The following is a 14,758-nucleotide window of genomic DNA, read 5'->3' as shown; positions in this document are numbered from 1 at the left end:
AAAGGAATGAGATCATGTTCTTTGCAGAGACATGAATTAGGCATCATCCTCAGCATACAAACACAGGAACAGAAAACCAAATACCACGTGTTCTCACTCATAAGTGGGAGTTGAACAATGAGAACACGTGGGACACGGGGGAACAATGCCTCAGGGCCTGTTGGGGGCTGGGAGGTTGGAGGAGGGAACTTAGCAGATGGATCAATAGGTGCAGCAAACCACCATGGCACGTGTATACCTATGTAACAAACCTGCACATTCTGCACATGTATCCCATTTTCTCTTTTTAGAAGAAAAAAACAAAAACCTAGGAAGTATTTCTTTTTTTTAACCTTCAACTTAAGTGAAATTACACTTCTTACATCTCTGCTTCCTAATGCTTTGGATTCATTTAATAAAAGCCTATTGTTTTTTTTGTTTGTTTGAGGTTTTTTTTGAGTCTGGAGCTTTTTATTTTTACAAGATAAGTTAGAAAGATGGAGAGTTGATTATTAACTTAGTGCATATCGAAACTTTGGTCAACTTTTCATAGAAGATATTTATACTTTTGTAAAATTTAATGTGCATATGAGCCCCATAAAAGGTAATTGTTTTATTAAAAGAGGCTTTATTTAAGAGATCCCTTGGAATAACTTAGAGATGTCTTGAGTGACTATTTTAACCACACTATTTTTTTTTGCAACGTTTGTATTCTTGCTGGAAGGAACTTTGAATTGTGAAGTAAACTGGGCTCATAGGACAATGCCAGTACACTAAATTTGAGGTCAGTTTCAGCATGGAAAATACTTACCCCTCAAAAATTTATCTGAAGTCTCTAATATTCCTTTCCAGTTGATCCATAGACCTCCTCTGAATAGAATAGTCATACAAAATCAAATTAGTAAGCAATCAGCTTTTTTTTTTTTTTTTTGAGATGGCGTTTCGCTCTTGTTGCCCAGGCTGAAGTGCAATGGCATGATCTTGGCTTGTTACAGCCCACCTTCAGGGTTCAAGTGATTTTCCTGTCTCAGCCTGTTGAGTTGCTAGGATTACAGCTGCATGCCATAATGCCTGGCTAATTTTTGTATTTTTAGTAAAGACAAGGTTTCATCATGTTGGTCAGGCTGGTCTCCAACTCCTGACCTCAGATAATCCACCCACTTTGGCCTCCCAAAGTGCTGGGATTACAGGCATGAGCCACCATGCCCAGCTGCAGTCCAGCTTTATGAGTCTACTCCTAGGTGGGACTAAGAGTCTCACTAATGAAAGTCCTTGTTCAGATAAACTGAGTCAGATGCCAAGAGCTTTAGTGATCTATGACCTAGTAAACATATTGAAGTTCTATATGAGTTAATAATTAATTCAAGAGTACAGGAAGTCAGATTTCCCACAGAAGCATCTCTTTAATCTGTTTAATCATCTCTATAGAAAGGGTTATATACACAGCGATATTAAGGAACCTGAAGACTTAAGATTGTTTTTATCCTCCTTTTCCATCTTTGTTAAAATAGAAGGTTGGATTTTATTTTCTAAGATGTCACGTTTCATTTTTGTATTTTAAAGAGACTCCTTTGCCTCATAAGCATTTTCTCATAAAATGGAGTAATAGAAACTTTCTCATTTCCCTTTTACCATCAATTAGAAATTATGATAAATTACAAAGCAAGGGAGGATGGCCTTTTAATATTTGGTGAGGCTTTTATATTTTTAAAACTACTAGATTTATTATAAGGTCGTAATTTTCTTTTTTTTTCCCCCATTTATTTATTTTATTGCATTTTAGGCTTTGGGGTACATGTGAAGAACATGCAAAATTGTTGCATTGGTACACACGTGGCAGTGTGATTTGCTGCCTTCCTCCCCATCACCTACATCTGGCATTTCTCCCCTTGCTATATTTTCTTATGAGGCATTGATGAGAGAGAAAACTTGCCTGTTAATTACATGCTCTTATGTAATAGCTTTAATTTGCTTTTTCCCTCTCTCCTAACAATCTTCTGTCCACTGCCTCTCAAATTTGTTTGCATAATTGTTAAAACTTAATGTTTAGGTCTAGCATCAAACCATAAAAAAATAAAGATCAAATCAACTCTTAAATATCTGAGTAGATTTTTCATTAGACTGTGATCTCATAGCTCCATCCTCACATTTGAAGCTGCTTTCTCTCCTTTCCTTTCATTACATCCCAAACTGTAGTCATTTCCAGCAACATGTCTTATGTTCTGTGTTACTGTGTCCTGTTAATTAACTCTGCCATGTTAGTCATTCAAACTGGAAACATTGCAGTTACATATGATTTCTCCCTTTCCTTTCACATTTAATCCACATTCTTACCAATTCCTGTCATCATGTCAGTCTTTCATTGGTCATTGTTGAGGGCTTTTTAATGGACTCTCCAACATGAGTATCTTCCTTCTGGTTTAACAGCCAGTCTCCCTCATCTAATGGCTCCTTGGTTCTAAGAAAGAAGCTATTATATCTTGTCATTCAGAATACCCATGGGGAAGACATATCTTCTTCCAATCTAATTTCTGACTAAACTTTATACTCGCCAAATGAATTTTTTCTGGGGATATTCTCACTCTCCCACTTTTATGACTTAGTTTACACTCTTCTCTTGGCTTATCAAGTCTTCACACATGTTCAATCTTTTGTTCTTCTATAATGCAAAACTCAATAGTGCTAGATCAACCATGATAGATTTTGTATCTCTTGAGGTGGAAATTATTTTTTATGTCTAAACAATACATAGACTCCCACGCAATAATAGTGGGAGACTTCAACATCAATATTAGACAGATCAGTGAGATAGAAAGTTAACAACGATATCCAGGACTTGAACTCAGATCCAGAACAAGTAGACTTAATTAACATTTACAGAACTCTCCACTTTAAATACACAAAATATACACTCTTATCAGCACCACATCACACCTATTTATAGGTTTAAATGAAATATTGGTTGGCTGCTTGTTAATTATTTTCTTCCCTCATTTGTTTTTTATGTCTCTATTATTAAACACAATTACAGGCATACCTATTTTTAGACTGCATTCTAGGCCGGGCAATAAAGCAACACCCCTGTTCTCTCTCCCTCTTCCTCTTCCTCTTTCTTCCTCTCCTTCATTCTTTTTTTTTTTCTTTTTCTTTTTTTTTTTATTCTTTCTCTTTCTTTCTCTCTTTCTTCCTCTTAAAAAAATTAAATAAATAAAATAAAATAAACAATACAAACTTCATTCAGGGATTCATGCAACGGGAGTTTAGCCATTTGTCAAAGACTGGCACAGGAATGTGCAGTCACATGTTTTTAGATTAAAATAAAATGCTTATATTTTATCACTATGTGATTCCTCATTTTCCTTTTTTTTTTAATTAACCATTTAAGAGGGTGTTTTCTTTATACATATATACATGCATGTACTACCTGTACATATATACTGTATATAACATCAAATCTGACTTCATGGTGTTTCTCAACTCTTTTTTTGTCTCTTTAATAAGTATATCTTCACCCCATATTTAATATTATTTTAAATTAAAACAAAATTAAATATCATTGCTAAAAAAAAGTGGTAGAATGAAGTTTTTTATCTTTTTCTCCATCTTTCTTTTAGAATCTAATAAATTTACTTTCCAACCTGGTTGAGACTTGTTGATTTATACTATTTAAAAGTATGTGGAGAGAAAATCTATATGTAATGTAGTGTGGAAACAGCATAGGGTTTGGAGTCAGAAAATTCTGGATCTCAACTTTGCAACATAATCAAATTACTTAGACTCTCTGATTTTCATTTTTCTCACCAATTTAAAATATATTTTAATGAGTTAACATAAGATAATGTGCTTAAAGCACTTAACATAGTGCTTGTGCATGCAAAGTACTTAATAAAGAATAGATGTTTTTATTATTTCCCCTTTTTAAATGGAGTTATCCATAAATATAGAAGTTTATTATAAACATCATCATTCTGTGTTTTGTCCTCTCTCCATAGCTACCGTCAGAGGGCCCAGAAGCTTTCGGAAATTCACAAGGATCAACCTGGTCACCCTGTCAATCGAACTATTTATTGGATAGATTATATTATTCGTCACAATGGAGCCCATCACCTACGTGCCGCTGTCCATCAAATCTCTTTTTGTCAGTATTTTTTACTGGATATTGCCTTTGTGCTTTTGCTTGGTGCTGCCTTGTTTTACTTTCTCTTGTCTTGGGTGACAAAATTTATCTACAGAAAAATCAAAAGTCTGTGGTCTAGAAGTAGACATAGCACAGTTAATGGACATTACCACAATGGAATCCTCAATGGCAAGTACAAAGGAAATGGCCATATTAAACATGAAAAGAAAGTGAAATGAGCCAACAGCCCACGTGATAGAAATAAATTGGTTCACTCATTGAATTTTTATTGCTATTATTTAGTCTAACAGCTACTAAAAGTAAAACATCAGTAAACAATTCTAACACACCCTTATGAGATCTTACTAATGAAATTCTGTGGAATTAAGATGGCTGTAAAAAGCACAAACCTAAAATGCAAAAATGTATTTTATTCAAATACTGATGCAGAGAGTTTTGGCACTGAACCTTTTAGAAGCCTTAATTATTTAAATCAATTAAGTGACTATGTCAGACCTTAGTTTTAAATCTTGATACGTGTGTGTCCCAGATCAGAAATGGTTTCATTTTTCTTAATAGGTTTGTGTGTATGTGTGTGTATGTGTGTATGTATGTGTCCTAATTAAGAGAATTTTTACTGGCTGCTTGTTACATTTGTTGAGGGTACAACACATTCAAGATAAAGCAAAAAGATAGTCAGGATCCAGAGGTTTCTTTTCTAGCATTTAATATGTGTGAACTCAGAACACTAGCATGAAAGAACACTTTCCCCCAAAACTGGATGCAGAGGAAGAGAAGAAAAAAAGAATGGCAAACTTTTTATTCTTTTGTATTTTTTGTTTTAGTTTTTTGTTGTTGTTCTTGTTGTTTTTCTTTTCTGATAGAGGATGGCCACTTTTGGGGGAAAAACATGTAATTAAGTAAATGCATACATTGGTTTTCACATTTTACTTTTGTTTTCCCAATACCAATAATTTTCTTCTGGAAGAATTTTACAGTTTTTTCTTTCACTTTAATGAGTAACATTATGTTAAATGCATAAGTAAGACAAAGCAATGAAATTCTGACTTTGTTCAAAGTACTGAAGATTATTCCTTCTAGGGCATTTTTAAACAGCACCACTGTATTGTTGAATGTTTATGTAACTGTTGGATGGCTTTTCTATGATGTAACTTTTGAATGTTCAGGTGTTACATTTCCAAATTTTTACCTTTAAAAAAACCATCTTCTGATCCCTGTTATTATTTAGGCCACACAATCTATGTTATATTAGGTGCCAATATTTAATTCTTTTAAATGGAACATTTTCAGTTTTCCATATTGGTGCCTGCTTTGTCTGGAGAGGTTTGAGATCTTGTTAACAAATCCTACTTTACACTGTATACAGACATGACAGATAAATTGTACCACTTGTTTGTAAAAATGAGTTCCAGTTATCCTCCTTATTCCCTCAGCCCCCACCTCAGCAGCCTTTTCTGGTCATTGTGGCTGACATGGAACAGTGACAGTATTCATTTGAGAACAGGGATGCAAGTCACAGACATCATAAAATCAGGACCTCCCTACTGAAGCACTCGCTAGTTGGCAACTACGAATTTATTCCATGTCATTCTGTTTACTTAGCACTTGCACTACCCTTGTTGGTTGAGTGTATGTTTCATTTGTTTGTAGTTTGAAATCCCACATTTGACAGCTGAGAGTAGGCAAATACAACATTTACCTAATGTCATTCACTAACATGGAAGAGTTGTGGAAATTCTAGAATGCTGTAAATCCTTGGCATACACTATGACAAACAACTTCATTACTCTCCCACCAGGAGCTGTTCTCCTGTACTTAGAAATAATGTCACAAGTAGTTTTCTAATGTACAATGCAGACAAATGTACTGCTTTCTGAATACTTGAAGAAATGGTATTATACATACATAGAAACCTATTAGTTATACCTTTTCACAATCTTATTACGACGTTGCCGTTAAAAGGGAAAAAACATACAGGCAATGAATGGTGGGATAGTAAGAGGACTTAGAGTGTATGAATGAGTTGGTTTTACTTTTTTGGAATTTGATTAAGTTGACAGTAGGCACTGATTGGATGATTAAGCGTAAGTTAATCTCCACTGTGATAAAAACTTAAATAATAAACATGATTTAAAATAGAGAAGTGTTGTTGGAATAAAATTTTTATTCAGATTTTATTTCATAATATTATATATATATATATATATTAAACATGTTTCTAAGAAAGGTCTCCCAACTTTTGTATGTATATATGAGTGTGGAAACAATGTATTAAATGTGAGACCGTTTTTTTTTTCTTTTATTGTTAAACAGAGGAATTTACCTTACAAGGACATCAACATGGATCTTAAAATTCTGTTCCAGAATTAAGAATGTTTAATTGTAGGTATTTACTGATTATTGTCGTTGTTGTTTGTTTGTTTGTTTGTTTTTCTAGTAAGATTATTGTTAGACAGCTTTGATAAATAGGTTAATTTTTAAATTTTCCACACTTGAGCTAGAGTCTGTAATAAAGTAAAGTTTTCAAGAAGGTATTTATTCATTTATTATTTAGAAAGAGTTTCTGCAACTATTAAAATATTTCCATAGCTGGCTATCATCATGTCAAACAAATGAGAAGACATTTTTCCTCTAGAGTGGCAACTTCTAATATCCCTCCACAGAGACATAAGGGCAGGATTTCGATGTCTGGGGTTGGTAAGAGCTAATGTTTGGGTTAAAGTAATAGTTCATGCTTGAAGCTAGAGATTCTCTTTTTCAAATCTCAACTACTCACCCATTCCCAAATGCTACTAAAACTGAAAAACTCCACTTCAAAAATAAAAGGTTTGTAAATGAAAGAATCAAAATAAGTTAAAGAAAAATCTCAAGGGATAATTCAGCAATCTGTTTTATTGAAAGCATAATTCATATTTCATTCTAGCTTCTAAGTAATTCAAACAGCTTGTAAATATAAAGTCACATTAGAGAATGGTTATTTGCAATCATTATAGTGAAAAACAGACTGAAATTGAAAACTTCTACATTTCATATGATGAAGTTTGAGAATTATAGGAGTTCTATTATTGAAACTTCTCTAAAATGTGCATCAAAGAGCTGTTTATCATGCTCCTGAGTTGGTAACGTTTTAGCCAGCTTTTGAAGACATATATTTCATGTGCAGACACTACTGATATTTTTGACAGCAAAAACATTTTTCCAACAAATTTAATTAGAAGGGTCTTAGATGTCCGCATACTTTAAGTATTGATATTGTCATTTTTCTACAAGTCCTGCAAAGTGTTAAAAATCCCCGATCACTTGGGTGTTGGGTTGCGAAGTTAGGGTTAGCAGATCAGGTAAGTGTATTGGTACCAAGATTCCTAGCTTTTAAAATATGGAAACCAAAGGCACACAATCCTTTGACTTATACCTTCACTTTGGGTAAAGCAGACATGATGTAAGGGAGAATTCATTTATATTGTAGCCTGCAAGATTAGTGATCTTTCTTATTAGTATAATAAAATCAGCAGATTATTTTTTATAGAGTAATATATAATCCAAGTTCAGACCGAAAAATCAGAACTACAGGTAGAATTATGTTATTCAAATAAAACAATTATAATGTCAGTCTACTTAAAGAAGTCCAACATCAACATTAATCTCAGGTAATAATGTTATCTCAGGTTTTTCATTTATTAACCAATAAAACCTGAAGTTCTTACTGAATTTTATAGAATTAAAAGTATTTTATTTATGTGTTGGTTTCTGTCTACAATTAGTTTTCACTTTTCAGGAACCCTGTTTTGTGCAGTGATTATTCCATATTCCTAAGAGCAGAGCTGACTTGAGTTTAATATTTACTTAATTTATTTATTTATTTGGAGACAGCCTCACTCTGTAGCTCAGACCGGAGTGCAGTGGCGCAATCCCGGCTCACTGCAACCTCTACCTCCCTGGTTCAAACAATTTTCCTGCCTCAGTCTCCCTAGTAGCTGGGATAACAGGCATGCACTACCACACCTAACTAATTTTCATAGTTTTAGTAAAGATGGGGTTTTGAGATGTGGGCTAGGCTCTTCTCCAACTCTTGGCCTCAAGTAATCTGCCTGCCTTGGCCTCCCAAAGCACAGCGATTGCAGGTGTGAGCCACCGCGCCCAGCTGATACCTGTACTATTAAGAAGATAATATCTACTAAACTATGAGGCTTAGTCTTAATATTAGGATCATATTTCCATTGAAGTAAAAAATAACTAAAAAACCATGCAGAGAAAAAAGTTTTGTTGCTGAGATACTTTATGCAAATAGATAATACTTTGAGGGATCTATTACTCTCTTACTTAGCACAGTACTGCATTAGAGTAATGTGTTCAAAGGATGATTTTCATATGTTCATGATAATTTTGCTTTAGTTACCCTCTTAGGACTTTGGCTGAAGGCCATGAATATTCTTTACTTTTAACAGAAAATGAAAAACTTTGTAAATGCATTCGATAAATTGCATGGTAACATTAAACTTCAAATTAGCAAGGATGTATATCTCTGGGTAACTTATTTTGTCTACAAATCAAAGGAACTGGCAGAGATCAGACATCCAGAAAAGTCCAAAACTATGAAATATTAAAGATTCTCAATTCCACTTCCAATCTTGATTCTGCCCTCTGGGTATAATAAGAGGTTCAACTTATGAGTAAGAAGGCAAGGCAAGGGTACTTAAAAATAGGAAAGTGAACAAGTAAGTTTGGGTGATTAGAAAAAACAAATGCTAAAGACATATTAAATTGAAAAAAATATGTATTATTAATACCGTTTATATATATTTATGTGTGTAGTTAGCATTTAAACCATCATCACAATTCTTTAGAAATTTGATTTTTGAAACATTTAAAATGATTTCTCAATTTTTTAAAGGGAATATTATGAACTTGAAGTCTTTTAAGAAACAAAAACTATTTTTTTTAAAACTAAAGTTCAAAAGGACTGGCAAGTTTTAGAAAGTTGGTCAGATGTACCCTCTGCTAACAATTCTTGCTTAAAATATTAGGAATAAATAGGGTGAAATTGTTACAAAATAAAATCAAGTCACTGCTTTGAATATATTCATCTTTCTTGTGCTTCTGTCTGCTTATTCTAAAATGAAAAACATTTTGAGATTTAGAAATTTAAACTACATTTAGATTATAGTATAAATAACATTTTTCTTACAACTGATACATGACTTCTCATTTGCGATCTCAAAGAAGATGAAGGCAAGGAAGAAATTTACTTTGGGTACCCCTGAGTAAATTTTATGAATCCAAGAGAATGGATACACCAGTTGCACCATTTGAGAAAGCACAATTAATTCTCAGTTTGAATATGCCATACCCCAGATCTAGACATGACATAGCCTTCCTTACCTGTTCTCTCCCATCTTCTTGCTGCCAAGCTTTCGGTTTCCTCTCTTGGGTTTTCTATTACTCTTAGGTATTTTCCAAGCTCCCTATCCTTTTCAAGTTTATGGTGCATAGATTGTGCCTATGTATCAAATGTGTATCTAATGATTTTTTTTTTTTTGAGACAGAATCTCACCCTGTTGCCCAGGCTGGAGGACAGTGGCATTGCACTCCCTCAGGGCACTGTGTGAAGCTCTGGATGTGGCACCGCATGAACCGTGTGGGGCATAGCTCAATGGTCTCTAAACTATCAAGCCACATGTGCCCTTCTTATCCCCAACTTGGTCAGTTAAAATTTTTAGACAACTACCTTGTACAAATAGAGATGTTGGCTTTTCACTGTGGACACCTGCCTCATGGCCGGGCGAGGTGGCTCACATCTGTAATCCAAGCACTTTGGAGGCCAAGATGGGTGGATCACCTGAGGTCAGAAGTTCAAGACCAGCCTGACCAACATGGTGAGAACTCCATCTTAAAAACAAAACAAAACAAAACAAAAAAAACAAAAAACATTTATTCTTCATGCTCCTAATAGGATCCCTTTGCACCAGAAAATGAGCGTTGAGTCTGTAAATTTCACTTAACATCGCTCATATCCCCAATGTTACAATATGCTAGAACTACAGCCAGATGTCTGCTAGAGCACAAGCAAAGCCCAAAACAAATAGATGGCAGGTATTCAAAAACGTATCTGAAGCTAGGATCGCAACAGTGATCATCTTCCTTATAACAATGAACAGAAAGTTGTGGATAGCAAAGGCCAGGATAATCTGGGAAGGAAGCAGCAGTGAGTAATTACAGATCAAAAACTACCTCAGAATTCCTCTCATACTTTTCAAAATGTATTTTTATTCCACTTGGTATATTTCAGTGATGTTCTGGAGAGGCTTATCTAAATTAGATAAGTGGGGCCCCCAACTATGCAATCTATATTCTGGAATCGTCATCCATCTTTTAATTATTATTATTTCATCCGAGAGAAGGTGGGAAAGATAAAAAATCAAGCAAAGACCTTGAAAGGTCTTGAATGTAAGACCCAAAGATGTCAATGGAATTTGGCAAGTGCAAGACTTTGGCAATATCTAGGCATCTATAGGCATATGGGCCATATTATGTCATACATGTTTTAGTGATGTAGATGTCAACAAAAATGGATTTCCTATCTGACAATGTGGGTATACCACTGAAAGTGTAGGTGGCACCAACTCACATGTTTGTGCATATCAAGACAAGGTGCAGAACATCTCTCTGCTGTCTATCATTTATTATATCAGAGGTAAATGACAGAAATGTAACTACTTTTTGTTCTCCAATCGTAAATAAATTTAGCATTCGGTGACATGGAATTTTATTTTATAGTTATGTATTCTATTCATCTACCAGCTTTCAGATGCCAGGTCTAGTATGTTTGCTCTTCCTCACTGGTTGAGAAACTGCTCCTAGATATGTACAGTAAATCTGTTCAAATTACATAAGATAGTCTATGAAAATGAAATAGAAAAGAACCAGATGAGGAAACAGTACAATTTTTAAAGGTATTTTAGATTCATTAAAATTTCATGTATTTATGTTGATTTAATTTCTTATTTCTTTAAATAAGTAGTAGACTTATATCACCACTTTATAATTCTCAAGCTTTAAAGTTTAACAGCATTAAAAGTTCCATCCTAAAATCCTATTATGAAGTACAAAAGGAAACTAAATATATAGCTTGCAAACATATAACCCATCTTTTAATGCAATTAAACAATGATGGTCAGTTTTTAAAACTCTATCCTTGTGTATGGCTTGGGATGCCAGGTTTATTCCTACTTTTCAGGTTTTTCTATAAACTTTGCTTTTTGGATTTCAATTATGAACTAACAATTGAAAATGTGTTTTGCTTGTTAATTTTCGACTGTAATACAGAACATTGTTCAAGACTACTTGTCACTTGACTGTTATTGATATTCCAGCTCTTGAATCCTCTTACTAGTCAGTCCAAATGCTCTTATTAGTTCCAGGTAGTAATATGTCTTGTTGTTATCAGCATCTAATAGCTCCAGTTGTTCTTGTTCTGGTGTCTCTTCTTCTAGAAGGCTCTGTATTTCATTTTGAGTTAAATATTGATTTGCATTGTTGTCAGGGTTATAACTGAGCAAGTTGAATGGGAAGCGCCACACTCTGAGTTTGAATCACGAATCCTTTATTGCCAGTGTCCGAGAGTCAGCTCACGCTCAAATCTCTCGGCCCCGAGGAAGGGGTGTGATTTCCTTTTCTATTAAGGGACAAAGCGGAATTTTACAGAAGCAGAATAAGTGAGTTAAGGGAGGAAACTGGTAACCAGGGGAGGTGGAAGTTCTCGTGATTGTTTGTTACTAAGAGGGTTGATCACAATGAGCAAGGGACTTGCCAAGCAGGATGTGGTTACAACAGGTGCAAGATTCTGGGCACAGGGTGACCTGGAGATACACAGTGTGACCTAGTTGTGCACCTGGGGGAGACGTGGCGAGGGGAGAAGCTAAGATGGAGTCAGTTAGGTCTACACCTAAGATGGAGTTAGTTTGGTTTATCTCAGTCAGCACCACAAAAAAAGACTTGAAGATCTATGAAATAAAAAGTTTTGTATATTTCAACTCAAATTTTCAATGTTAACCCAAACATCTACACCTTTCAGAACAGCATTTTGTCTTCCTGGGGCTGGTCTTCTTTCTGGTCCTCAAACATACCTAGGTCATTTTTAGCTCCTACCTTGGCTTTCATTGCACATCCCTTTACCACTTTAGTTGCTCCTTTCCTCTCTTTCAATATCCAGCTTACCACTTTTCTTCATTCTACTTGAATTATCTGATCATTTGCTTTAATAATTTTTCTTCTGTGATCTGTATTCTCATGATGTTTTTATATCTAATCATAAACTAGTGTTTTCATCATTTTCTGTTTGCCTCATTCCTTAATATGGGCATGATAATAGGATATTCTTCCTCACTGGTAGTGCAGTTTTTGATATATTCATTGGATCTTATTTCTTTCCTAAAACTGTTCTAAAATCTTCCGTCTGGCTACATTTTAATGGTCTTTTCATCACAGTCTTTGCACTTACATTGTTTACATTCATTTGCTACCTTCTGTCTAATAATTCTTAATAGTATATCAAAAGATGCCTACTTACTTTGCTATCAATTCTAAACACATTGACATCTTTTATACTCCTAAGTTAGTAAAATTTATAGTTTGTAGAAGATCATATGTTTCTTCATTTATAACACCACCAAATAATATTCCTTTGTCCATATTCTTATTCTTCTCTTTATCTCACTGCTGTAAGTACTGCCTTTATTAAAACACAAACAAACATTGTTTCCTCTTTCCAAAGTGCCAGGCACTATATGTGATACTGGAAATGCAGGAATGAAGAAGCCATAGTTTCTGACTTCCAGGGGACAAAGCCAACAAATAAGCAGTTTCAATAAGCAGTGGAATATATATTGTAATGTGAGTACAGACAATGTGCCATTGAAATAGAGGAGAGTGAGAGAACTTTCCACCTGGGGATTGTTTTAGTTGAGTCAAAAAGGATAAATAGAAGCTCATCAGGTAAAGAAGTAGATAGAGATAATTTTTGGAAGGCATTGACTTATGGAAGAGTGTGGCACATTAAGGAACTGCAGGTAGTTTGATCTGATAGGAGTCTACCTGATGAACTGATGTGACCACTATGCTAAGCAAAAACAAACCAACAAAACACTTTCCTAACTGACTTATGTCTTACTTTTGGCTCTTCAGTTTATTGCTATAACACAACCTGCCTTGCATTAGATATTCAATAACTTTCCCCAGGATGCGTGTTTTTGTTCCTGAATGCGCAATATCCAGTCATATAGTGCAACTCTCCAAACAGCTGGTGTCAAGCTTCTTGTGTTACAGATGATTTGGCATAACATGGCTTTCTATTGAAGCTAAATTTTAGGTAGACAAAAGGGTATCACTGAAGTTTGCTTATGCTTGACTTAGGAAATCTGCAAATCAGTTTTAGTGTATACAACTTCTTCCTAGTTTACTAGTTTGCAGAAGAGAAATGATCATTTTTTCATCTTAAAATATGAAAAGGAATATGTTCTGGTAGTAAAGAATCCAGCAAATCCAACAACTTATAAACCATTTTTTACTTAATATAGCAAAGAAAAATAAATGCCTAGGAGTACTGACTGACAGTAGTGTTCAACAATAACAGTGACAGACCAGGCACGATGGCTCATGCCTGTAATCTCAGGACTTTGGGAGGCCAAGGTGGGCGGATCACCTGAGGTCAGGAGTTTGAGACCAGCCTGGCCAACATGGTGAAACCCCCTACTAACAATACGAAATTAGACGGCGTGGTAGTGTGCACCTGTAATCCCAGCTACTTGGGAGGCTGAGGCAGGAGAATCACTTGAAACCGGAGGCAGAGGCTGCAGTGAGCTGAGATCACGCCTTTGCACTCCTACCTGGGCAACAAAGTGAGAATCCATCTCAAAAAAAAAAAAAGGATAACAGTGACAGATTAAATATATAATATTACAATTAATATAAGCAATCATGAATTCAATAGGTGTGCACAGATTACTATATAATATTATTTTTGGTATAAAAATTACTACATTAAGGAGTTATTATACAGGAAATATATTAACCGAATGTCATATATTATATGTTTTAGAGATTTAAACTTTAGCCATTCACATTATTCTGACAGCACGTGCTTCTTCCTGCAGTTCTTGGTTTTGCTTGAGTAGTTACTACTCTGTTTGTTTTTATTAATCTCCATTTCACAAAAGTATGCGTTCCAAATACCAAACCCACATCCCAGAATCATATAAAATGTGGTTTCTAAAGCTTCACAAATGTTTGAAAGGAAAAAGACAGGTAAAACAAACTTCTGTATGGCTGAAGGAACTGAGAGCAATAATGAAGCGTGGTAAAAGAAGTAATCCCAGCTACCCGGGAGGCTGAAGCAGGGGTATTGCTCGAACCTGGGAGGCGGAGGGTTGCTGTGAGCTGAGAGATCGTGCCCTTAGATTACGCCACTGCACTCTAGCCCGGCAACAGAGCGAGCAAGAGTCAGTCTAAAAAAAAAAAGTAATCAAGACATTTGACTATTAATTTAATAACTCTCTTCTCAGATTTAATATATTTTATCTGCCAACAGGTAATGAACACAGACTGTAAGGTAATAGAATTAGGAAAATTTCAAGTTTGTGTGTGGAG

At 34.9% G+C, this 14,758-nt stretch overlaps 1 protein-coding gene across 2 annotated transcripts in view; it reads left to right on the top strand.

Moving 5' to 3' along the window:
• UGT8 (UDP glycosyltransferase 8) overlaps positions 1-6,647 on the top strand; it is an 82,134-nt gene extending 75,487 nt beyond the window's left edge. For both annotated transcript variants that reach the window (XM_032292472.1, XM_032292473.1), the window contains exon 6: positions 3,972-6,647. In XM_032292472.1, coding sequence (XP_032148363.1) covers positions 3,972-4,335 — 364 coding nt within the window. In that variant the 3' untranslated portion in view covers positions 4,336-6,647. The remainder of the gene's footprint in view (positions 1-3,971) is intronic.
• The last annotated feature ends 8,111 nt before the right edge of the window (positions 6,648-14,758 follow it).

This window comes from Sapajus apella, unplaced genomic scaffold (genome assembly GCF_009761245.1).
Source record: "Sapajus apella isolate SASKATOON/1434 unplaced genomic scaffold, GSC_monkey_1.0 scaffold27, whole genome shotgun sequence".
NCBI lineage: Eukaryota > Metazoa > Chordata > Mammalia > Primates > Cebidae > Sapajus > Sapajus apella.
The sequence above is the reverse complement of the archived record's forward strand: the minus strand, read 5'-3'. Positions and strand labels throughout refer to the sequence as shown.